General features: G+C 52.7%; 1 protein-coding gene across 1 annotated transcript in view; it reads left to right on the top strand.

Annotated features, from left to right (window-relative positions):
• LOC133342687 (laminin subunit beta-2-like) overlaps window positions 1–24,050 on the top strand; it is a 68,336-nt gene extending 44,286 nt beyond the window's left edge. The window contains 20 exon segments of the mRNA XM_061552010.1: window positions 2,518–2,661; window positions 3,832–4,063; window positions 6,124–6,301; window positions 7,222–7,447; window positions 9,457–9,677; window positions 10,047–10,143; window positions 10,907–10,950; window positions 10,953–11,135; window positions 11,856–11,992; window positions 12,670–12,854; window positions 13,149–13,219; window positions 13,221–13,406; window positions 13,880–14,083; window positions 15,087–15,231; window positions 16,131–16,338; window positions 16,797–16,869; window positions 16,871–16,939; window positions 17,524–17,700; window positions 18,037–18,193; window positions 19,226–24,050. Coding sequence (XP_061407994.1) covers window positions 2,518–2,661; window positions 3,832–4,063; window positions 6,124–6,301; window positions 7,222–7,447; window positions 9,457–9,677; window positions 10,047–10,143; window positions 10,907–10,950; window positions 10,953–11,135; window positions 11,856–11,992; window positions 12,670–12,854; window positions 13,149–13,219; window positions 13,221–13,406; window positions 13,880–14,083; window positions 15,087–15,231; window positions 16,131–16,338; window positions 16,797–16,869; window positions 16,871–16,939; window positions 17,524–17,700; window positions 18,037–18,193; window positions 19,226–19,365 — 3,077 coding nt within the window. The 3' untranslated portion in view covers window positions 19,366–24,050.
• Window positions 24,051–25,861: the final 1,811 nt, after the last annotated feature.

Raw genomic sequence — 25,861 nt, 5'->3', positions numbered from 1 at the left:
TGACCCCCCCCGCACCCTACCCAATGTGCCGTGAGAAACAGGGCCATTGCCCGAAACGTCACCTTTTGTACATTTTTCTCTTTGAAGGCTGCACAATGTTATTGACGATTGTATTATTTGATTATTTCTCCTGCCCATTTGTGGCGCTGCGCAGTCACGTCGCGTGGTTCACATTTGCTTTGGTGCAAGGAATCACATGGCGGGGGAGAGGTGGGCCCAGGGGGGGGGCACACCTCTGTACAATTGTTAGCCTCCCCCTTAGGCCCCTCCTTTCCCTCAGGGGGAGCCTTAACCTGGCTTCATGAGCCTCAGCAATTGACACTGAACCCAGCGGTGAAGCGTGGAGTGCCTCGACCCTGGTGCACGATTTCCTCCTCCCCCTTCGTAGCCCAGTGCCTGGACCCCCTGCGGCCGGCGGGCCGTGGTGCAGTTGCACCGCCTGTACACTCTCGAGCTACTCCACTGGGCACTGACGGCACCTTGCGGGCACCAAAATACCAAACGTGAAAAGGGGACGACAACAATAAAAAACACGGCCGGCCCCAAGTGGTCGATTTCGCAGCAGCGCTGTGGCGAGTACTCTGGGCTGCGTGGCGAGCACTCACAGGTGCAGGTTCGTCCACCTGCTGTTGTACTGCCCTCTGCTGGCGAGCCGGGGTTTACGGCTCCTGCTCCTCGACGCCCACGGGATAGGGGGCTTCACAAAGTCGTCGACGATCCACCAACACTCGCTGCCAACCCCCACCGTGCTGGATTGGAGGCCACGGCCATGTGCACTCCCTCCCCCCCCGTCCCAGCGTGCGAGTGTCACCCCCAGGGCGTGACGAGCTCCGTGTGCCCCCCCCCCCGTCCCAGCGTGCGAGTGTCACCCCCAGGGTGTGACGAGCTCCGTGTGCCCCCCCCCGTCCCAGCGTGCGAGTGTCACCCCCAGGGCGTGACGACCTCCGTGTGCCCCCCCCCGTCCCAGCATGCGAGTGTCACCCCCAGGGCGTGACGAGCTCCGTGTGCCCCCCCCCCCCGTCCCAGCGTGCAAGTGTCACCTCCAGGGCGTGACGATCTCCATGTGCCCCCCCCCCGTCCCAGCGTGCAAGTGTCACCCCCAGGGCGTGACGATCTCCGTGTGCCCCCCCCCGTCCCAGCGTGCGAGTGTCACCCCCAGGGCGTGACGAGCTCCGTGTGCCCCCCCCGTCCCAGCGTGCGAGTGTCACCCCCAGGGTGTGACGAGCTCCGTGTGCCCCCCCCCCCGTCCCAGCGTGCGAGTGTCACCCCCAGGGTGTGACGAGCTCCGTGTGCCCCCCCCGTCCCAGCGTGTGAGTGTCACCCCCAGGGCGTGACAAGCTCCGTGTGCCCCCCCCCCGTCCCAGCGTGCGAGTGTCACCCCCAGGGCGTGACGAGCTCCGTGTGCCCCCCCCCCGTCCCAGCGTGTGAGTGTCACCCCCAGGGTGTGACGAGCTCTGTGTGCCCCCCCCCCCCGTCCCAGCGTGCGAGTGTCACCCCCAGGGCGTGACGAGCTCCGTGTGCCCCCCCGTCCCAGCGTGTGAGTGTCACCCCCAGGGCGTGACGAGATCCGTGTGCCCCCCCCCCCATCCCAGCGTGCGAGTGCAACCCCCAGGGTGTGACGAGCTCCGTGTGCCCCCCCCCGTCCCAGCGTGCGAGTGTCACCCCCAGGGCGTGATGACCTCTGTGTGCCCCCCCCCCCGTCCCAGCGTGCGAGTGTGACCCCCAAGGTGTGACGAGCTCCGTGTGCCCCCCCCCCCGTCCCAGTGTGCGAGTGTGACCCCCAGGGTGTGACGACCTCCGTGTGCCCCCCCCCCCGTCCCAGCGTGCGAGTGTCACCCCCAGGGTGTGACGAGCTCCTTGTGCCCCCCCCCCCCGTCCCAGCGTGTGAGTGTCACCCTCAGGGCGTGACGAGATCCGTGTGCCCCCCCCCCATCCCAGCGTGCGAGTGCAACCCCCAGGGTGTGACGAGCTCCGTGTGCCCCCCCCCGTCCCAGCGTGCGAGTGTCACCCCCAGGGTGTGACGAACTCCGTGTGCCCCCCCCCCCCCACCGTCCCAGCGCGCGAGTGTCACCCCCAGGGTGTGACGAGATCCGTGTGCCCCCCCCCCATCCCAGCGTGTGAGTGTCACCCCCAGGGCGTGACGAGATCCGTGTGCCCCCCCCCCGTCCCAGCGTGCGAGTGTAACCCCCAGGGCGTGACGAGCTCCGTGTGCCCCCCCCCCGTCCCAGCGTGCGAGTGTAACCCCCAGGGTGTGACGAGCTCCGTGTGCCCCCCCCCCCGTCCCAGCGTGCGAGTGTCACCCCCAGGGTGTGACGAGCTCCGTGTGCCCCCCCCCCCGTCCCAGCGTGCGAGTGTAACCCCCAGGGTGTGACGAGCTCCGTGCCCCCCCCCCGTCCCAGCGTGCGAGTGTCACCCCCATGTTGTGACGAGCTCCGTGCCCCCCCCCCCGTCCCAGCGTGCGAGTGTCACCCCCAGGGTGTGACGAGCTCTGTATGCCCCCCCCCCCCCCCGTCCCAGCGTGCGAGTGTAACCCCCAGGGCGTGACGAGCTCCGTGTGCGAGGTGCTCGGCGGCCACTGCCTGTGCCGCCCCAACGTCATCGGCCGGCGCTGCGACGCCTGCAGCCCGGGGACCTTCGGCTTCGGGCCGGAGGGCTGCCAACGTACGAGCGCGCACACGCACACACGCACACACGCACACACGCGCGCATATATACACAACAACAACAATCGTCGTTCGACATTAATTGGCGATGTCACCACAGCGATTGTGCCAGGCTAGGTGCACTGTGAGGCCATGTGAAGTTGTCGAAGGCTCACTGACAGGAGGTCACGGGACAGACCCAGATGTGATGGGTTAATGCCTGAAATGGCTGGCAGATGCACCACCTGTGCTCCCCATCTATGCACGTGCACGCACGTGTTACATAACGACTCTGTGAGCGTGATGTCATATCGACGATGTTCACCACCCCACACCGAGCGGCACGGTGAGATTTGCTTGAATAACTCCCATGACCCACATGTGAGGAGGCCTATCGTCATGTATGTACGTCAAACTTCTTTCACGCCGTACGTAGCCAACCATCATCTCAACTTCCCCCTTTCCCTTCCCTGCCACCCCTCCTCACCCCCTTTCTCGTAGCAAGCATTTATTTAACCTGATATTTTTTTGCTGCTTTTCATCCATTCTTAAAATGTAACTAGTTCATCAGTGATGTTTTTAAATGGTTTGTACAGCACTCTTGAGAGGCCCTGGTGTGGAGGGCGCTCAATCGAAAACAAATAACAATGTTCATATTGTTGTTACCGTTATCATCGTCATCGCCATCCGAACGGCGCTAACATTATTAGGTAACACTTATTACACCAAAGTGCTTGCCACAAATGAACTGCAATATTTTGCTGATCTCGTTAAGGAGCTTAAACCATCAAGCGAACTCCGGTCATCCTCGCAGCAGCTTGTGGCGCGCCATCGAACAATGACAGTCACTGCATCGCGCGCTTTCAGACCCGCTTCTGTGGCCGTCTGGAACGCTCTTCCTTCTGATATTCGGACGCTAAATCTAGATTGAAAATGTATTTCTTTAGAACTGCTTTTTGTGTTTAGTTTTTTGTCCTTCCCCCCTCACCTCCGACTAGCACGGTTGGCTACATACGGCGTGAAAGAAGTTCAACACACGCACATACATCCATAAACATTTTCGCGTATATTATGGATGATATTGGTCGGATGATATTGGTCGCGAAAGCCGACGTGTTAAAACGCACATACGTACGTATACACGCAACACACATCAACGTGCGGGCCGCTGCGTGTGCGCGCGTTGCAGGCTGCGCGTGCGACCCCGCCGGCACCACGGGGGGCTCGTGCGACGCGGCGAGCGGCCAGTGCCTGTGCCTGCCGGGCGTGGCGGGGCGCGAGTGCGCGCGCTGCGACTCGGGCCGCTTCGGCTTCCCGCGCTGCACCCCCTGCCAGTGCAACGGCCGAGCCAGGGACTGCGACCCCGAGAGCGGTCGCTGCCACGAGTGCCTGGAGCATTCCACCGGAGAGAACTGTGACAGGTGATGGGTCCCGTGACGGAAAAGGGCTTCTTCACGCCTGTGGAATCCTTAGACCACCGCCCCCACCCCCACCCCCCCGTAAGAGGTTTTTTTCGGGTTAGATTAAAAAAAGCAACTTAATGGATAATATTGGTCGCGTATAGCCTACGTGTTGAACTCTTTAGACACCCCCCCCCCCACCCCCCGTTGGTCGATCACGCAGCATCTTGCCGCAGTGGCGAGATATCGTCTCCCTTGCTTGGTATGCAGGAGGTCGTGGAAGATGTTAACTGCCTCGCCTGGTATGCAGTAGGTGGTGGGTTAGATCTCGATCCTGACGCTTGCAAATTTGGAGGTGTGATTTAAGCAGTACTTCACCGTGCTGGTCAGTGCGTGTTGGTGAAGGTGGACACAAGTGGGGCCATAGAAGCGCGAGGGTTTTTCTCCGGTTTTTCCCTCCACGTTTAGAAACGCGCATTTAGAGTATTCGGCCGCGATAAATTTCCACGTGATGAGAAGCCACTTTGTTGAGCTGTCATTTGTGGCCAGGTCACTTCTGAAGAAGAGCTACGTAGCTCAGTGGGGCCCTGCTTGGTCAATGAAATGGGACATTGAAAGATAATGACGCGGCGCGCATTCGTACGGCGGTGGCTAAACGCGACCGCAGGTCCAGACGCGGAACAGAAAAAAGTGGGAATATTAATTTTTTACGGAAAAAGGAAGTTGGTCCTCGGCAGAGGAGAAGGGCGAAGGTCGTGAACGGAGGCAGAGAGTCGACAGCCCGGACAGCTCGGGGAAATGAGTTCCAGACTGTGGAGGCAGCAGAGGAGAATGAGCGACCCCCCCCCCCCCCACTGAGCGAAGGAAAGGCTTAGTTGCTAGGGTGGAGAGTGCGCGGAGGGGAGTCGAGTGACATGAAATAGGAGAGAGGTGGGCAAGGGGTGAGGGCAGCATAATTGTGAACCGACACGAAGCTTTGCACTGTGCCGTGTGAGAACTACAAATGGAAGCGGCATCATCTCATGGCAAGGCGTGACATTGCAGTCTTCTTCTTCTTCTTTCGTATTGCTGATGCAGATGCAGAGCAAGAACTAGAATTTCACATTCAGAATCAGAATCTTTATTGATACTGGAGGAGTCTGATTAAATATTAAGATCTTTTTGACAGCTGTCCAGTAGTTTTCACAGATGGTCAAGCCGGACAAGCACGTCAGGTGCAGCGGGGAGTAGTGTATCGCTGTGACGTCTCCTTCCTATTTGTGGATTGGGCATTGCCTCATTTAATGTTATGCGGTCTGCACTGGATGACCACAGTCGCACACTCCTGGAGAGTTTTTAATTTTCCATTTTTAATTTCCCATCAGCTATCCGCATCGACTGCCATGGTTCATGCAGTGGATGCGATTTAGGGTGGACCATGAGCTTCGTGGAAGAACAAACCCATTGATCTTCTGCGTTGGGTCTTTCACAACGTGTTTGTTTGTGAGTTCTTTTGAACTCCATTCAGCTCGCCAAGCTCCATCGGGGTTGAATTCACATTGTTTAAGGTTAAGCGCATGAGTCCAAAAGGGCTTGCATGACTTCAAGCGATGAAGAGGAATGCTATTGAGTTCCTGCTAAATGGGAAGGCGACCGTTTTCCTCGCAAGGCTTCCCGGAGGGTTGCAGCGTTGCGGCGAATTGGTGGGGAGAGAGATTCGTGACAGCACTGGCAGCCAGGGTGTTGGGATCGACTTGAGGGTTCCAGTAATACACCGCTTTGCGGTGTTCAGTTGGCCATCAACAAGTCGAGTGCGACGACTTCTGGTCCACACTGGTGCACAGTACTCGGCTACAGAGTCCACAAGGGCCATCCTTGATGTCCGTAGCAGTTTCTGGACCATATTGACCCTTGTTTTAGTCTCGGCGGCTACCTTTGTCAGGCGTTCATGGAAGGTTGTTCGCGTAGTGTAATTGGAAAGCCAAATTCGTTCAAAGTTGGAAGGAAGGGAGTGCACTCGCATGACGACACCTTGCCACTTCCCCCCTCTGTCACCACCCCCCTCCCTCCCCTCCTCGCTACCACCCCCATCCCCCCCGCAGGTGCGAGCCCGGTTACTACGGCGACCCGCGCCTGGGCTCCGGCGGGCGGTGCCGGCCGTGCCCGTGCCCCGGCGAGCCGGGCAGTGGCCGCTTCTTCGCGACGACGTGCAGCACAGACCCCACGACGCGCGGCGCGGTGTGCCAGTGCCTCCCGGGGTACACGGGTGAGCACGGTGCCGTGGCAACGGCGGTCGTGACCCCCCTCCCCCTACCGGTGGTGGAGAGAAGCGAGATTGTAGTGACACTCCTCTGTTCCTATGTTGCAATGGGCCCGGCCATCCGGGTCGCACCCCTCCACTTATGTTTGTGGGAGTCCTTCCCCCTGCGCCCCTCCCATCATTCTACACCCCCCACCCCCTCTTGTTGTCACTCTAATGTCCCTCTTCGTGTTCCCCTTCCACCTCATCTTCGCTGCCTCTCCTCCCTCTGTTCTCCGCGTTGAACACTCTGACCGTGATGCTTCCCTCCTCGCTGTGCACCACACGGCCGCACCGTGGTCGCACTTCCCTCGCTTGGTCGGCACGACCTCCTGCTAGCTCCGCGCACCGCTGTGACTGTATGCGGAGCGCCGTGTGTTCTCCCGAGGTGCTGCGATTGATGTCAACGGAATGGGCAGGCCTTCATCCTACAGGCTGATATTTCTGTTCCATTCTTGATGAATGGCCAATAGCGACATCTGCTCGCTACGAGAGGCCTTCAGGAGAGAGCTCGTGTAGTGTTGCTATCCCCTCCTCCGCTGAAGGAGCGCACACTGCAATGGTTCACTGCATTGGTTCACAGTTTGAGTTGCATGGCCACAATCGCGCTCCTGTTGCTCTTCTTTAATTTTCCACTCATGAAGGAGTTGTGTGCATCGGCCCATTGATGTTCTGATGCAATTGATGAGGAGGACTGCCGAAGCCTGGATGCGTGCGATGTTTGGGTCTCGCACGAGATGTTTATACAGATAAATCACAAGCGATGAAGATGACGGCGACGACGCCAAATCTTTTGTTGCGCACTACCGACGAGGTGCTGTCACCTCTGAGCTGTCGAGTGAACTTGTGACGCCGGGCCGTCGGTGGAGTAAACGGCCAGGGCTTGTTGCGGCGCGCGCAGGGACTGCGGTGCGAGGCCTGTGCCCCGGGCTTCAGCGGCGACCCGTCCGTGGCCGGGCGGCCGTGCTCATCGTGCGACTGCAGCGGCAACGTGGACCCGCGCGACCCCAAGGCGTGCGACCCCGTGAGCGGCCGCTGCCAGCGCTGCCTGCACAACACGCACGGCGAGCGCTGCGAGAAGTGCCGCACCGGCTTCTACGGCGACGCCTTGCGACAGGACTGCAAGCGTGAGCGGCTCCCTCACGCGTGCGCCCTCCCAGTTCGCCGCGCAACGCTGGGCCATTGTTGGCGATGTCATTGGAACTGTTAGCCGCAACGTTGGCCCCGACTTTAGCTTCGACGTTGGCCCTGACGTTGGCACCAATGTTGCTCCAATGTTGGCTCAACGTTTCCCCAATGTTACCTCAATGTTGCCCCAATGTTGGGTCCAACATTGCCCCAATTTTGGGTCCAACGTTGCCCCAATGTTGGGTCCAACTTTTCCCCAATGTTGGGTCCAACGTTGCCCCAATGTTGGGTCAAACGTTGACCCAATCTTGCCTCAACGTTGCCCCAATGTTGGCTCCGACGTTAGCTCCGACGTTGACCCAACATTGGCCCGACATTCCTTTATATTGGACTCTTGCTCCTCCCGCCAGGCCTTGCAGTGTGCCCGATGGAGATCAGTTGTGTATTGTAGATGCGAATGATGAGTCATAGGTGTAATGAAATTGCGTGTGTAAATTTAATTACTACGCATCTTTGCGGTCGGGGTCGTCCCATCTGAATCGTGATGATAAACCGAGCGTGAGCGACGGCCGTAATCTCTAACCCAGACTCTAACACAGTATCCATTATACTAGGCAAGGTCACCGCATTCATGCCATCATTCATTCTTAACCCAGACCCTAAAACAAGCGCAAATAATAAAGGCAACGCTAACCGCGATGTGAACACCTAATAATATCTTTAATCATAATTTTTACTCTGAACCCACCAACCATAACCATAGCCTGAGCCCTAATATTGAGTGTATCCTTATTCCCAACCCGAGTCTAATCATATTCTCACCCTGAAGCAAAATCCTAATCCTAATATGACCGAGAAAAATTATTATACAGCTCAGGCATACAATATCTAAATATCCTCATAAATAATAATGTCCATAACCCGAATAATTACCCAAACACTATCACCCAAAGCTGTCTTTGCGGTGCAGCATTGACCAGGTGCTCACTAACAGTGCATGCCCTCCACCCCTCCATTACGGTTGCTGCCTCTGAATTACAACAACAAAAAATCCCGGGACATGTCAGGGGAAGAGAAATATCTCTCACGCCCCGTGAGAGGGGGAGCACGACGTGTCGTCTTGAGCGGTGCATCGTGGTTATTATTACGCACCTGAAAATAAATCAAACGGATTTTTTGATGTCCGGAGAAGATGGACAGGTTTCTCAGGACGGCAGACGGGTTTGCCTACCTGTCCTGGGAAAACCAGGGGCAGGTGGTAAGATGTTAACTACCTCGCCTGGTATACAGGAGGTCGTGGGTTCTATCCCGACCTTGACGTCTGTATATTTTGAGTTTTGCATGCCCCTCTCCCCGTGGTCACGTGGATTTTTGTCCGGGTCTTCCAGGTTTTCCCTCCACACTTAGAGTCAACATGCATTTTTAGTATTTGGCTGCTATAAATTTCCACATTATGATAAGCCACTTCGTTGAGCTATCATTTGTGGCTTCTGAAAAAAGATGTACATAGCTCCGTGGGCCATACCTAGTAAAATAAATAAATAAAAGTAATAAATTTCGATTTAAAGCTTTCGTGACTGCAGGGATTCATCTTCTTGGTTCTTTCGGTAAAGTCACGTAGAATGGAAATAATAAAATAATAAAATAATTATCAGCGACGTTTCGGCCACAACGCAAGCAGCCGTCCTGAGGTGAAGAACAGGTCTGTCGAGAAGACAGAGTCTGACTCTGTCTTCTCGGAGTCTGACTCTGTCTTCTCGACAGAGCTGTTCTTCACCTGAGGACGGCTGCTTGCGTTGTAGCCGAAACGTCGTGGCCGAAACGTCGTGAGAATTATTTTATTATGTTTGATTTTTATTATTTTATTATTTCCATTCTACGTGACTTTACCGAAAGAACCAAGAAGATAAAAAGTAATAGTTTAGTTTGTCTGTGCCGGACCCTACGTGTGCACTGATCGTTGCTGCTTGGCCCGTACCCTAACCCGCGCACGTTTGACTCTGCTCAGCCTGCAGCTGTATTGAGGCCGGCACGGAGCCCGCCAGCTGCCCTGGCGGTGCGCAGCCGTGCCGCTGCGATGCTCGCACCGGGCAGTGCCGGTGCCGGGCTGGCGTCGAGGGCAGCTCGTGCGACCGCTGCGCGCCGGGACACTGGGGCCTGGGGAGCAGCGGCGGCTGCCAACCGTGCGCCTGCAACCCGGCGAGGGCTCGCGGCCAGACCTGCAACCAGGTGAGGTGACCACGCCTGGGCCCACAGGACTCTTTAGCGCTGATCGGCATGCCATGGGAATGCATACTTTCCATCACTTGTTAAGGGCCGTCTACAGAGACGAGCGTTTCCACATTGCTCGTTGGGGCAAGCAGCTGTGGGGGGATGAACGAGCGATTGAGTGATTGCGTGAGTGATCGAGTGAGTGATCAAATTGGTGAGTGATTGGTTGAGCGATTGCACGAGCGAATGCGTGAGCGAACGAGCGAGTGACTGAATTTGAGTGAGCGATTGAACAAGTGAGTAAATGTCTGAGCGATTGAGCGAATGAGGTGTGCGCGTAACTCACACCAAGTGGCCCCCCCGGTGTGTCCCTCCTCCCCGTCCCAGGTGACCGGGCAGTGTGAGTGTCGCCCAGGGTTTGGAGGTCGCACGTGCGACGATTGTGGCCCCAACCACTGGGGGTCTCCCGACAAGGGATGCAAGCGTGAGTATCGGGGACGCACAACTGGCTCCTCCTCCTTCCTCCCCCCACCCCCCTATCATCCTCCCTCCCTCTTCGTTCCCCTTGTCCAGTAACCTGCTAAGGCCGTGACACACTCGGGTAGTACTATCGTGTTTTTCTATATTTTTAAGAGCCAAAGCCACACTGGGAATTCACCTATGCCTCTTTCGACTATTAAGCACAGAGCGATTTCAAATTTGCGGCACTGTGCAAATTATTTTAGAAAACGATTCGTAATGCCGCCATGGAATGTGTGAAGGGCTCTCTGCACCATTCATTCAAAACTTTATTCGAGAAAAAGAGGAAGCCATATGTGCCAGCGTCATGGTCCGAATTTGCCAAAATTGCCCTATGCATGCAAATGCATGGTAGTAGTGATATATGAGTTCTGAGAAGGCGACTGAATGCTGGTGATCAAGCGAAAGTGACTGTAGTGAGTGCTGGTTCGTCGCTTCTATCAAGTGTCTGTCCGTACATTTGTGCAGCGTGTGACTTTGGGGAGCGGTAGTCTAGCCGAGTTTGATTCCTGCTCACGGCCACCAACACCAGTGACGATTATCTGAACCGGTTCTGGGCCTCTCCTCGGAGGTCGACTCGGCCTCCAATGAGTAGAGTGAGACAAAGGCGGCCGGGTGTGGTGCTGGCCACACAGCCCCCCATGGCCTTCATGCGCGCTCGCTTAACAGCACCTGCCCCGACAGTCCGTTAAAGGCTATACGGGTGATCTTCATCTTTGCCTTTGCAGCGTGCGACTGCCACCCCCAGGGCGGCACGTGCGACGCCGCGAGCTGGGCGCTTGCGTGTGCCGCGACGGCGTGACGGGCGCGCGCTGCGACGCGTGCTCCCGCGGCGCGGCCGGCGACTTCCCGGCCTGCAAGCCGTGCCACGCGTGCTTCTCGTGGTGGGCGCGCAAGATCGAGGCCCTCTGCGCCCGCGCCACCGCCCTGCGGGACCGCGCCGAGAAGCTCGCCGACGTGAGAGCTTCCCACCCCTGCCCTCCACATGTCAAAACCAACCACCGATAAAACGTCGCGTGGAGACGTATATTAAGAGATGGAATGACAACAACAACAAGATTTCCGGCTCAAAGGAGAATTGAGGCGGTGCTTAGCTCCCATTTACAATCCTGAACCACTTGGGGAAATTCAACATTCCCATGACAGAGTCGGGTACGGGCATAGGACAACCACTGTTGACTTCCCCCACAAAATGGTTTCTCATTTTATTGACCCCGGAGAGGTGATGGACTGAGTCAATTCCTAATCCAAGATTTTAATTTGCAGCAACCTTCCAATTGCTGAGTCAGTAAGAGTGACTGGGTCAGTCAGACTGACTGTGTCAGTCAGTCACAGCGCTCAGTTGAGTAATTTTCATTGTAGAGAGACAACAATTTTAGTACTCATTCTGACACCAGAAGGAACCAGGGGACCTATGGTGTCAACGATGAATTATATACAACCTATTAAAAATATACTTAGAAACATGCATTGGAGAGTATTTGGCTGCAATACATTTCCACATGACAAGCCACTTGGCCACAAATGAGCTATCATATAGCTCGGTGGGCCTCACCTGGGAAAATGAAACTAGTTTAAAAAAATTTTTTGCATTCGACAATCTCGGGGGCTACGTGCTCGCATGCGCATCCATCGCGCGTCTCACCCCCCCCACAACCCCGTCTTGTCATGGACCAGACGGGGATCTCCGGCGCCTACGACGGCCGATTTGAGGAGCTGGAGAAGAAGCTGAAGGAGGCGCAGGACATCATCGCCAAGGGCAACGAGCGGCCCAGCGACGTGGCGCGCCTCGAGATGTTGCGCGACAACATCAGGTCAGAGGTCGCGCAGCAGAGGCGTGGTGCGCCAGGGAGCCGCTGGCCGAAAACCAGCGGCTCCTCAGAATTAGCACCGTTAGCTACGTACGGTCCGAAATAAGTTCAACATACATACGTAGCTATCGAGTTTGCAGGTGGTGCAACTGCACCGGAGCACCGTGGGGCCGGAAGAGGAGCCCAGGTTCCACGGTACGAAGAAGGGGGAAGGGAATTTGGACAGGAGGAGGGGTAGCTTAATTAGTTCCTTACGCCAGGGCCCATGCAACTGAGTTAATTGTGATTTACTCGGCTCTTTAGGGCTCAGTGTTAATTAAGGAAGCTACAGAGTGGGCAGGCAGTGCACCTGTACTGGGGCACCATGGGGCCAAAGAGGACCAGGTGCTCACCTATGGCAAGTGGGGGAGACATTGGACCCGGGGGTGTTGGGTTTGCACCTCACAGCCAACCCACCCACACGTCTCCTCTCCTTGTCTGTCTCCTCGTGTCCTCCTCTCCTCCGCCTTCCTATCTCCTCTTCCCCCCTCCTCTTCCCATCCCCTCCTCCCTTCATCTCCAGCATCTCTTTCACTCCCTGTCTTCCTATCTCTCCGCCTTCCTGCCTCCGTGTCTACTCCTCTGTGCATCTCCCCCGTCTCCCTATCTCCCCGTCTCATCTCAACTGTCCCGCTGCACAGGCGGCAGCTGGATCGTCTGACGCAGCTCGTCTCGGTGGCCGAGGCGTCCGTGAAGTCTCTGCAGGGTCAGCGCGACCGCACCGACCTCGACCTGGACGCTCTGGAGCGCGACGCCCTGCGGCTCAACGCGTCGGCTGCCCTGGCCTACTCCAGGCTGCAGGGCATCCTCAACTCTGACTTCAGCGGTGAGCAAAGGGGCTCCTGCACCTCGCCCTGGCTCACACAAGCACATACGCACACAGGCAAAGATAGAGATTCCCGCATCGTGAATCGAACACAAGGCTCGATATTTTAAACTAGCGACGAAATCCCAATACCTTTGGTGGGGGGGTGGGGGGATGGGGTGGGTACACCGGAACAGCCTTTACTAAATTGCTCGGACAGTCGTGGCCAAACCGGGACGTTTGGTGGCTTTGCCCACCACGCTGCGCAAGCCCCTCTGGTCCTTGCCTCCGCCCCGTCCACCGTCATGTACACAGGCGACTTCGACAGCATCCGGCGCTCGTGGCAAGACTCGCGCAATGCCCAGAAGCAGGCGGAGACGGCGGCCTGGGGGACCGTCGGGGCCCGTGCGTGCCTCCCAGAAGGCCCGGCGGCGCGCGGAGGACCTGATGCGGCACGGCGGCGGCGCCCCCGGCGACCCGTCGCTGGCCGAGCGTCTCGCCAACAGCAAGAGGAGCCTGGACGAGCTGGACCGCGAGGTGGCGGCGCTGAGCGTCAAGCGCATCAACGAGAAGGTGCTGAGTGCCGTGGCGCGCGGCCCCCTGTGGCCAGAGGGGACCTGCCAGCGTGGATAGCATTGTCGCTCTTATATTGTTGCTACGACAGTGATTGATTGTTCAGGTGCTTCCTTGCCACTCGTTTATTTCTACTACCGCGGTGATCGATCTGTCACGCTCTTGTCACTTTTATTGCTGCTACTGCTCTGATTCCTGTCTGCAGCAATGGATGTTGCTGCTCTGCCCTTTGCTACCCACTGTGTAGGCCCTCGGCCAATAATACCTCTCATGCAAAGTAGTATTCAGGCTCAACCTTGCTCATCTTCCCAGATGGGTGATTTTAATCAAAGGCCATGTAAGGACTTTATGTGGTCCTCCACGTGCATAGTCACAGGTGCTTGTGCAGGTTGTAGGAGTTGTTTGACCATACTTCACCACGCTGGTCATGACGATCTCTCTCAACCGAATCGTCTCTCCCTGGCGCCCCACAGACGTGCGGCGCCCCCGGCGACCTGCCATGCTCCGAGTCGCGCTGCGGGGGCGGCGGCTGCCGGGACAGCGCGGGCCGGCCAGCGTGCGGGGGCCCCGGCTGCGGCGGGTCCCTGACGCTGGCGCAGGACTCGCTGGCGCGTGCCCACAACGCCGAGCTCGAGGTCAAGAGGGCGTCGGCAGAGCTCGACAAGATGGCCACTAAGGTGAGGCCCGTAAACTCCGGGGGACCCTGGTGCCCTTGTGTTTCCGGCGAATGTTTCTATTTCCAGTAAAAAAAATTCCGCATGTTTGCTGTCGACGTCGCGTTGCATGACGAACAATCTATTCGGATCTGTCACAGAGCGGCGCGGCCTTTCGTGTCGGGGAATGGCCGAAGGAGTTGCACTGCCCTGCGAGAGTTCTGAGTCGATAATTCGTGTCGTGACGTGCAGCTGACAGGCACGATGAGGATGAAATTGGTGCGGGGAGGGGGTGTTACAATCTTTATTTTATTTTATTCTCAATCAGCCCTCAGAACTAAACACCAAGGGAATTTGGTCCTAAGGCGGCGTGGTCCCGCTGTTTGTGAGTGGCACACATGAGCAAAATAGACTCTTGCCTTAACCCTAACCTGGTGAAACCAGTCAACCAGCTTGTTACACTCTCCCTGACATGAACAAAATGGTCAACCAGCGCCGAGTATCAACCGTTGTTTACTTTCTTGCTCGGCACCATACTCGCTTGTATAAGTCACAGATGATAACACTTGGGATAGTCCGTAACAATGAAAACTATTTGATAGAGATACCCTGGAGGTACAGCAACAACACAGCGCAGTCTTGTTGTCGTTCTCACCGCGACTCCGTGCCAAACATCGTCCCCAAAAACGCGGGAATGTACTTCCATGCTCGCGAACACGACTCGCGCTGTGTCCATTTTTCTACACACGAGTCAACTAGGCCTTTGCACTAGCCCCTGGCAGGCATCCTGATCGCGTGGCGCTGGCCTCACCACACCTCCGTGTGCAGTGCTGGCCTCCAATAGTTGCCCCGCGAACAGCACTCGCCCGATCCCTGCGTCGGGGATGAAGGTGACCGTCTCCCTCTCTCTCTCTCCATCTCTGATTATCACGGTTGGCTACGTACGGTGCAAAAGAAGTTCAACATACTATACATACAGTACATCTCTCTTTCTGTGCGTGTCTGTGCCCACCCGCGTGGGGGGCAGGTGGCTGACGTGAAGCGCGAGGCGAGCGACATGCGCGACAAGGCGCAGCGCTCGCTCGACCGGGCACAGCAGAGCAAAGCCGGGATGGAGCATGCCGTGGCCGAGCTGCGGGACCTCATCGCCCGGATCAAGGAGTTCCTCAACGGTTGGCATCGCCCACAATCCACCCCCACCCACCATCCCCAAGTCTTCTCCCCCCCGATGCACTGAGACTTGGACCAGCTCACACCAATCTGTTGCAGAGCCTATATTTATCACCAAATCACCTGAATTGCCTCCAATTTGTATGTACTGTATGTTGAACTATTTCGCACCGCACGTAGCCAACCGTGCTAATTGGAGGTGCAGGGTAAGGACAACAAATTAAACGCAAAATTCAGTTCTAAACAGATGAGTTTTCCATCTAGATTTAAAAGTGCATAGCTCCGGTGGCTTCCTAATATTGGAAGAAAGAGCATTCCAGACTGCTGCATTGCGTGTATCTGAATGCACGCAATCTTTGTTCGATGGTTAGTCAAAAGCCGCTGCTGCGAGGATGACCGGAGTTCCCGTGATGGTTTATGCTTCTTGATGAGATCAGCAAGGTATTGTGGTTCATTTATGGCAAGCACTTGTGTGTGTAATGAGTGCGCAATGTTGCTTGGATGGGCGACCCGCGGCGAGTGGCATGGGCCCTGTCAGTCAGTGGCGCACACCCAGCTTAACGCTTTGGAGGGAGCAGATCGTGTTGGGAGATAAAATGTATTGCATATAATATACATGTTATGTCATATAAAATTTATGTAAACTGAAACAAACGTCATTAATTATCAATTACTTATTCCCAAATTAATTTCTGAAAGTCTCAAAAATGGTCCATGATGTTCTCCAGCCATGACAAAAAAAATAATCCTGAGTGGCATGAATGAAATGGGAATTGCTGTCCCGATTTTCCACCCTCTTCATCGCCAACGAATCGTGGGCCTCGATCCAATTGCACCACCAGCACACTGAATAGCAATGTCACTAACGGGGGTGGGGTGGCGGTGTTTTACGGTTGCGCAGAGGAGGGCGCGGACCCGGAGAGCATCATGCTGGTGGCGAACAACGTCCTGAAGCTGGGGCTGCCCGTGACGCCCGGGGAGGCCGAGGCGCTGGCTCAGCAGATTCGCGACAGCGTGGCACGCCTCTCCGACGTCGACGCCATCCTGGCGCAGACGGCCAAGAACATGACACTCGCCCAGCGCCTGCTCGCCGAAGCCAAAAAAGCCAAGTAAGATGTGTGATCTAACATCGGTGGCGATTTTTTTTTTCAATCCAAACCAAGTCCTGGGCCTCACCCCCCCTAAGTCCACTCGAGCGCCTAGTCCAGTGTGTAAGCATCAGTACTGGGGAGGCCAAGGCAGCTGGACGTGGTGTCTGGCGCCACCACCCCATCGTGTGCCATGGCTGCCTTAATTGCTGATTGCTAAAAGCACTTGCCTCGACAGCCTGCGGAGGCTATAAAGGGGATCTTTGTATTCAGTGGCAATTATCTCAACAGGTCCTGGGCCTCCCCTATGTTGACTCAGCCCCAATAATGAGTGACTAATGCAAATAAATCTACATTGGGGAGTCATAGACAGCTGGTTCTGGCCACATATCCACATCTTGCTTGCTCACAGGAATTACCCCAACAGCCTACAGAGGCTACACGGAGCGGGATTGTTCTTTGTCTCTGTGCTTGCACAGGGCGGATGCTGAGGCGGTGAAGCAGAAGACCGAGGAAGTCGTGCAAGCACTGCAGGAGGCCAACGACGCTCAGAAGCGCGGCTCAGGCGGCCATCAACAACGCCCAACGCGACATTGACTCGGCAAAGGACCGCATCGATGAGGTGACGGGGGGGGGAGCGGAGGGTGGGCAGTGGGTGGGGGAGGGAGGCACGGCATAGCATGGGGTACGTGGCCAGGATTGCTTCAGCCTGGTGACCACCTTCGGCTGGTGTTCGGCTGATCCAAGGCCAAATATCAGTGGCATAAAAATGTCTTGAGTGTAATGTAAATTGGCGTGACGTACAGGGATATTTCACTTCAGGAGTGTTATGCAACTGGACCTCTGACACTCACGGTAGACATTTAATTTGTGTAGTGTTCGGTTTGTTTTAAACCCCGAATTTAATGCTGCTGAAGGCTCATCCTCCCTACTAACTTCTTCCAGTCTTTTCTATTATAGCTTCAAAAGTGCTGCTTGTTGCTGGCTGCTTGGCATTTTGGACCTTTGTTTGGGCCTGTGCTCAGCAACCGTGACATTCAACAAAACTCTTCCACGGGCCGTTTTCTAGAGCGGGGTGATGCAGCACTTTGTGAGAGTAGCGGCCAACTCCACGTGACTTGAACAGTCGCTTCTGACATCGTCGTCGTCATTGTTATTGCTGAACAACGATGACCGAGGGCGGCCATCCCCCCATGTCCCTTGCAGGCAGGGAAGAAGGCTGGGGACGCGGGAGCGATATTGATGGATGCCATGGATCGTCTCACCAAGATGGCCGCCGACGTCCAAGCGCTCAAGGAGAAGGCCGCAGCCAATCAGCTGGCGGCCAAGGATGCCGCGACGCAGGCCGCCCAGGCGCGCGTCAACGCCGACGTCGCCGCAGATGTGTGTGACGAATGCGCACACTTACCCCTGCCTAAGTTCCCACGGACGAAGTAAAAAAAAGTGTTGGGACGGTGTATTGCATAAGGACTGGTGTGAGAGCTAGAGCGAAATGCACAATAGGCAAACGCAGATCGTGTGTGGCTCGTTCTGTTCAGCGCTTCACTCGTGTTTTAGGGTTCGTTTCACCAGGCTCAGTATTTCAAGAAATTCTGTTGCTCTGCTACAGTGCAGCAACCTCGCCTCGTGATGAACCACAGCCGTAGAACCGGTATCACCTTGCACCCCGGTAATGGTCTACTCATCGCCACTTGTGCGTGCATGCATGCGCGTGTGCAGGAGCTGCAAGAAGTGAAGGATAAATTTAAAGAAATGCAAGGGCTGATGAATTCGCGGTCCAATGGCAGCGACAAGGCCAGGGAGCGCGCCGAGAAGCTGCACGACCAGGCATCTCAGCTGCTCCAGGACGTGCAGGACAAGATGAAGCGGCTTAATGGTAAACACACGAGTACATTCACACAAAGGCAAAGATCCCTCGTATAGCCTTTATCAAACTGTTGGGGCAAGTGCACACGATGGGGTGAGTGGCCAGCACCATGCCCGGCGACCTTTGTCTCCCTCGTGGCAATGTTTTTCAACATCTTACAAGGTACTCAATTGAGGTTGAGTCACCCTAAATGAGGCCCAGGACACTGGTGTTGGCCATGAGCGGGAATTGAACTTGGTTCGTCGCGGAGAGCGCTAATCATTACACTACCGCTCCCCACACCATCACCATGACAACCAATGTGACTACAACCACACCAACAACAACAACCGTCGTATGCCACTAAGTGGTGGTGGCATCACCACAACGCCAGTGCCAGGCCAGGTGCATTTTGAGGTCATGTGAAGTGTCAAAGGCTTGCTGACAGGTCATGGGACAGATCCATTATATCATGGGTTGACTGACTGAGATGACTGGAAGATGCACCACCGGTGCTCCCTTTCGTATTTTCGCCGCCTGGTGCTCCACTCGCTGTGGTGAGCGTCGCTCCTCTGCCCTCTATTGTTGTTAGAGGGCGACTGCTTCCAACTGTCCAGTAGCGTCCTTCACTCACCTCTTCCTCCCACAATCCAGCCTGGTTAAACCCAGGATGGGTCATAGGTAGGCCAGCTTGATCAAGTCAAACCGGCACAGATGTTCCATTAGAGGAGTCCAGGTTTCGCACGTGTATAGAAGGAAGGGCATAATTTTGGCCGAGAAGACCCAAGATGTCATGTGGAGCGCAGGCCAGGTAGCTTCCACACATCGGAGCTGAAGAAAATATATTGCTGCTCGACTAATACAGAGTTAAACCTCTTCTGCCAACCTGGAGCTGGCCATAAGTACACTGCGCAGGTATGGAAACGTCTGCACTCTCTCCACAGCTGCCCCATCTGCCTCATGGGATTTGGCCAGGGGATGAAATAGATGGCCTGTCCCCCTATAAGGAGCAAACACACACTCATGCCCTCATCTCACTCCGTGCCCTCTCTCTCTCTGCAGACTTGGAGAAGCTGCTGGAATCGCAGGCTGACAAACTGGTGGATGCCACCGGCAAGCTGGATGGCCTAGAGGAAAGGGCCTCCAAACTGCAGAAGGAAATCAGCAAAAGGGTGCAGCACTACTTTTCGTGCCAGAACTGAGTGCGCAAGTCCAATGACAACGACATCACCACTCCTGGTTCTCTCAAAGTAAGGGAGACAGGAGAGAGGAGAACCACCCCACCCCTCCTTCAGCTGTGCGTGTCACACCATGAGGCCCGTGGGCTTGCAAAATTAGATTCAGCACTTAGGTCGGAGTTTGGACTCTTCCATCCTTTCAACACCCAAAGAGAGTGGTGTAGTGTGGTTGGCATAGGCCCTGATTCAAGGAATGAAATGGACTCACTCCCGTCTGTAAAAAATGTTACCCCCCTCTGTTCATAACCCGGCAACTGGGCCTCTCTGGCTCGTGAATCCTGGTGCTCTTGGACCACCTGCACACTCGATAACTAGAACCGCTAGTCTCTGGGTCTCCACGTAATATTTGGGTCTCTGTGTAATCTGTGGATTTATCTGTGAGTCCGGTGATGGCCGAGCTGAGAACATTAACTCGCAATACCTGAGAATATGGTTTAATCACAACTTCAAGCTATGCGTGTCTGTGGATGTCCGTGCGAGTCTTTATGGCAGTGCAAGGAATTAAAAGGTGGGCGCTGCCACCCCTGGCAAATTGCCAACTGTCTCTTCACCTGGGCTCCATTTGGTCCGTTGGCCCGACGCAGCTGCACCCCCTGCGCACTCTGTAGCTAAGCCATAGACCCACGATGTGTATAGCTCTGCTGCTGTTTGTTTAGTTTTGCCTTATCGCTGTGATACGCTCTTTGTTACAGTTACCAGGTTTCCAATTCCATTTTTTCTTCTTCGAATAAGTGTCAATTGTTATTCTCAGAAAGGTTGTTTGGAAAATCGATACAGTGAATACAAATGTACACGTCCTTCCCAAACATGTATCCTACTCACAGACGGGGGGAATTATGTTTACGTAACTGATCTTTTTTTTCACAAACGCATTTAGGATGCATTCAATGAGTGTTGTGGTGCACTCCAGGTGATTTGGCCCACGGAATTCATAATATAATGGTGATACACACCGAGTAACCAATATAATAAGAAAATAATTCACATTTTAAGCCACTTCATCATAAATGCATTTATTCAAATTCGCTTTATTTCCATATATATTTGTGTTAATATGTTTCAAACAACATGTAAAAACGTGTCAAAAATTACTTGGCCCTAAAACAAGAGGACCACAATGCAGTCATTCAGGAACTGATGACGGATTCTGCATGATGCACAAAAGCGGAGTTCTTCTTCTAATCGTTTCTGTGCGTTGTTTGAAACTCATGGTTTTCCATCATATACTATATTTCTGTTATGATGGGTTTTTCATCATTTACAGATTTGGTTAATCTCTACGCTCATCTTCAGTGGGATATTTTTTTGAGGAGGACAATAATAATAATACCCAAGAAGTATTCATTGAGTATCAAGACTCTTTTCCGTAAGAGTCCTGCATGGGGATGTATGACCGATACAATTGTTAATGTTTGGCCATTATCATGATTACAAATAAGTATCTGACATGTGTGAGAAAACGTATCAATTTTCCTGACTATTTTATACTGAAATAAAGAGCACTTATCTCAACAAGAAATTCAAATTAAAACCCAGTGATAGCCATGCTGTCGTCCGCTTTTGGATATCTTGCCACTTATTCAATAGTGTTTGTTAACCTGACATTTGGAAGTACCTACAGTTCACTCTCAATTATCCGTGGGCAGATTATCCAGGTTGAGGTTTGAAGCTTGCTATTTTCAATTACACTCTGGTTTAAGTATTAACTGCCCCCTCATTCATCCCAGGGTCAGTGACTAAGTGCTCAAATGTGACCGCAAAAATGTTGCCAAGTAAACTGCTGACTTTAAGATGCAATAAAAAGAGGACACGAAGCACTCCTTCACCCCTATCTTGCATATGGCCCAGCCATAGCGCGGTTGCCGTTTGTTACAGAGGTTCAAGGTTCGAATCCAGCGGCCGCCCTGATTATTACCTGCGGTGGGTAATGACGATAATAATACTACGCGCCGTCTGCTTCGCTCGCAGTGCATGTTAAAGATCACCCAACGTCATTAGCAAGAGTAGGCCATTGTGTAGACTGTTGTGTGCTGTCAGGCATGGCATTTGAAACAAATGAGAAGTTTATTAAATCCACCTCTTCCCACCTCGGTTCACCAAACAGTATAAATTGGTTCACGACAGCTAATTCTAGATTTGAAGCTTTCGTGACTGCAAGGATTCATATTCTTAGGTTTTTTCGGTAAAGTCACGTCGGTAGAACACGACAGTTAGTTTAGCGGCAGGTCACATGTGGTGGGGTAAAGTGTGTGTGGGTACGTCCGCCTTTTCCAAAACATCTGGAGAGCATGGAACAGTAGGCCAAATACCCCCGAGAGGGGCACTCTGGAGCTCTCTCTCCTATTACCCTGGATAATCGAGAGTTAACACTACAGAACGTCAGAATTAAGATGAAAGCTTTCCGCCAGACCCACTTTCCCAGGAACTTTGTGAGCGGTGGTGCTGAATCTGTAATAGCGCTTACGTTCTTACCTTGGTGCTCCCATAAACACGGGCCTCCCAATAAACATGCATCTTCGAGCCAACGTTTGCATGTTTACTGGGCTGTATGCTTAAGTAAAGAAATGCATAGGAAGTTAGTACACTTTCCTAACATTGCCACTTCATTAGAGTTAAATATGCAAGAAGGGCTATTTTAGAGGAGATTTCCATCTTATGAGTGCGTTTTGTACCGGTAAGGCAGTTTGTCATTCCCAAAATGGATCAGGCCTTGTTGTTAAGGCTGGAGATGTGCACTAATCTTTGCGATTGTGTAAAATTCACTACGTGTCAGGAAATCGACGTCAGAATCCACTAGGTCCCACTTTGAATTGTGGAATGTCAGGCCAAGACACGGCTGCCCAGATGTTGCCCAATGTCAGGCCCTGTAATATCACTGTTTTGTAAACAGTAATACAGTTATAGATGACCTATAAAACCATGTATCCAATTTATTATGATTGAAAACAAGTATTGGGAGACTAATTGGTCTAAAACTGAATTATTACTTTTTAAAATTATTTAGCCGAGTCTTAACACCCTTTTTCACGAGGGTCCTGCTACATTGGAGTGGTTAACCCATTCTATTAAAAATGTTTGCCTTTGTGTGCGAGTAAACCAGCGAAAACCCAGAGAAAACCCATGTATACCAGAGGGTGACACTCAATGCTGCCTTCTTTTGGCCACCTCACAGCCCCATCTCTCCAACAGCTGGCAAGAACTGATGTCACTCATTCATGCATCCAAAATCTGACATGAACGGGCACATTTAGGGTGATTTGGTCTTAGACAACCACACTAGAGTACTTGGGCATAATCTGCAGCTGCTGAGAAATGGCCATTGTTTTTAAATGACTGTACCCTACCGTGATAGAATAACTACGTCTATGGATCCAAAACCATTTACAAAGTGACCCTGTACCACCAAGTTTCCGAGATGCTACTGGACATCTGTGAAAAGGAGCTTTATAGCTCATAAGATTCCTTCAGTATAAATAAATACACTGTATTATGATTCTGATTCCTCCTGATCCACTACGTTTGTTTAATCTTCTGCATTCAAATTAAGTTGTTACACACTGCAAGCACCTGCTTGTTTGTAAACATGTCCCACATAACGTAGAGAGTGCTGATTAAAATCCAGATAATTTCTAATTAATAATTATTGCACATCCTTTTATCATTCTACGGCTGGCATGAACGGTTCCCCATGCCATGTTGGTCATGGAGGGTTTTTTGTTATTAAATACTAAACTCCACCAGGCCGGTCGTCGCGGGTTTGTGAATGTGGGTGCCCAGTGCCGATTTGGATAACAATGGCCCGCACTGTTAGTCATGGCCAGAAATCAAACTCAGGTCGTCAGGTTCACAGTGCAGTGCGTTAAATTTTGAAATACCCCCCCCCCCTCTCACCCAATGAAGATTGATGATCTTAATTTTAATCGGTGGTTTCTACTCGTTTACCAGCGAAATGCGTTTACCAATCATCAGGTACGTGCAGCGTGAAACAGTTTGTGTTTAAGCAGAGCACATTGGACTATGGGAACATCATTTGCCAGTAAAAATATGATATTTTTACTGGCAAATGATGTTCCCATAGTGTAGATGCTTGCCCCGAGCTCTCATACTCTGATGGTGCATTATCTTTGAGTTGTGCGCCTTTTGGCGTCATCTGGTCCAACCCATGTGAGACTAGGCTCTAAGGAAAGTTGTCTCGGGTGTGGAACAATCAACTTCAAGGACAGTGCACATTATCAAAGTTATGTCTTTTGTTTGTATTATGACTGCAGGTATTGCGGTCTATGCAAACATGACTCCTTGTAAAAATGTGTCAGTTTTTTTGCCAGATAGAAGGGTAAAAAAAAACAATTATTAGAGCACATTGGATTTTGATTTGGGGGGAAAGCAGCCTTATTATTAGCTCGTCAGAATGACTGCTTTTGAACGTTTCCGGTGATTCTGGAATGACTGAAGTGCAGTCGTTGTTTTTGTTTGACCCTTCGATAAGTACACACAAGTACCTGCAATGCGCAGGTGGGTGTCCATGGTGACGGTACTAATGTATGTATGTATGCATCAACCCTCGCACTGTGTGGCGTTATTGGTGATATATAGCACTGGGATTACAGTCTGTTATAAAGGCTACAGTTTAATAAATGTAATAAAACTTTTGTTTTATGTTTCATAAAATACTTCATGTGCAGGTGATGCTTTTATATGTTTTCAAATTGTGTGCATCTTGGATGAGTTGAGGAAAATGTCAATTGTACAGATTTGTGCACCATAAACCAACCATCATCTCTCACAGCCACGGTCAATCCACTGATGGATGAAGCCCTTGCCAAACAAGCCACCATCTCTTGTGATCCTGCGATGTGTAATAATTTATATTCTGCTCAAGAGTTGATTTCATCGCTCCGTCTCTTCAGTGGACATTCTCTCGGATGCATTCCTCTCGTTCGCCAGCCTCCGCTGGGTCATTATTCTTGACCATCAGCCATCATCGATTCAAGCGATGCGTCCCACCCAAGCCCACATACGTTTCTTTACAGTCAATAGAAGTTCTTAAATTGTATATATAATGTGCATGCCATTAGAAAATCCTATTATCCATGCCCAGCCGCAAAAAAAATACTGATATCCATTCAGTTATTCCATGGATCGATGCGAATGATGAATTTGCCTGCCACTTCCGGGTCACTCATGATATTTTGGAGGGGGGAAAACATGAATCCATCGGTGTACCGAGTTCTTCGCAGATTAGGGCCATGGAAAATCTGAGACGTGCATAGGCACCCACGAACAATTGGAGTTTCACTCCCGATGACTACAGTATTCATGAAGCCAAGTCAGATGTTAACTTTTGGAATGACTGGATACGTATCCCAGTAAACATGCAACTTTGACCCAACGTTGGTCTAATGCTCAACCAACATTTGCCCAATGTCAAACAAACGTTGGCTCAACGACTGCATGTTTCCTGAATCTTGTAAACTCAGGACATTATAATGCACATTGTACTACTTAAAGTGTCTATAAAAAGAGGACTTTAAGCCGAAACGGGCCCTCACCTGATCATCTTATCTATCATTTGTAGCCATATTCTATCCACTGCTGGATTCAAGTCTACTGTCACCATAACGATACGTATAATGGCATTGTCTGTCAACAATGTTAAACCCAAATGCCTGCGGGTGTTCTTTAAAATGTTTTACAGCATAAAGCGCGTAGAGTACTGCATTATGAATTACATAAAGATGCACTTCATCGTTCGTACGGCTGAGGTAGACGCAGAGCAACACCTACAATATGACATTCCGGTGGTGAAGCCCCAGAGTGCATCGCGTAATGTCTCCTTCGTATTTGTGGATCAGCCAGTCGTTGAGCCAATGTTGTTACGGCCTGTTCTGGATGAACACAGTCGCACACTCCTGGAGAGTTGGTTTTATTTCCCATTTGGGCATCTGTCATGGTTTTTGCAGATGCGGTTTAAGGTGGACCATGAGCTTCGTGAAAGATCAAAGATGCACTCATGTCCTGCAATACATTCTTTCAGTCTTAAGGTGGCTACGAATGTTGGGTTCATGGGTCACGCTTGTTTTTTTTAAGTTGCGGTATATTTTTTGGGTGGAATGTTTCATCTGTATAATCCCACGGTCAACAATACATTTGGTTGTGTAAATTACAACTTAACCCATTGTTTTTATCGTCAGCTGCTATTTATCCACTGCTGGATGGTTGGCCCACACCCGCCTTTGCCAGTCTATACATCCACCGCAATTGGTAACATTCCTATCAACCCATACTATGGATTACCCGTATTCTTGTACAGGGAAATTGAGTTTTCAGGTCTATACGGCGTACAGCCGTTTCCATACGGGCAGAAATATAAAAATTTGTCTATTTGCGTTTTTCCCTTGTGATGGGACTTTGTAGGGTGAACGCTGAGATTTATAAAGGGCAATAAGGTCTGAATTGGTCT

This window comes from Lethenteron reissneri, chromosome 15, assembly GCF_015708825.2.
Source record: "Lethenteron reissneri isolate LAM-NWPU_2019-01 chromosome 15, ASM1570882v1, whole genome shotgun sequence".
NCBI classification, from domain to species: domain Eukaryota; kingdom Metazoa; phylum Chordata; class Hyperoartia; order Petromyzontiformes; family Petromyzontidae; genus Lethenteron; species Lethenteron reissneri.
The sequence above is the reverse complement of the archived record's forward strand: the minus strand, read 5'-3'. Positions and strand labels throughout refer to the sequence as shown.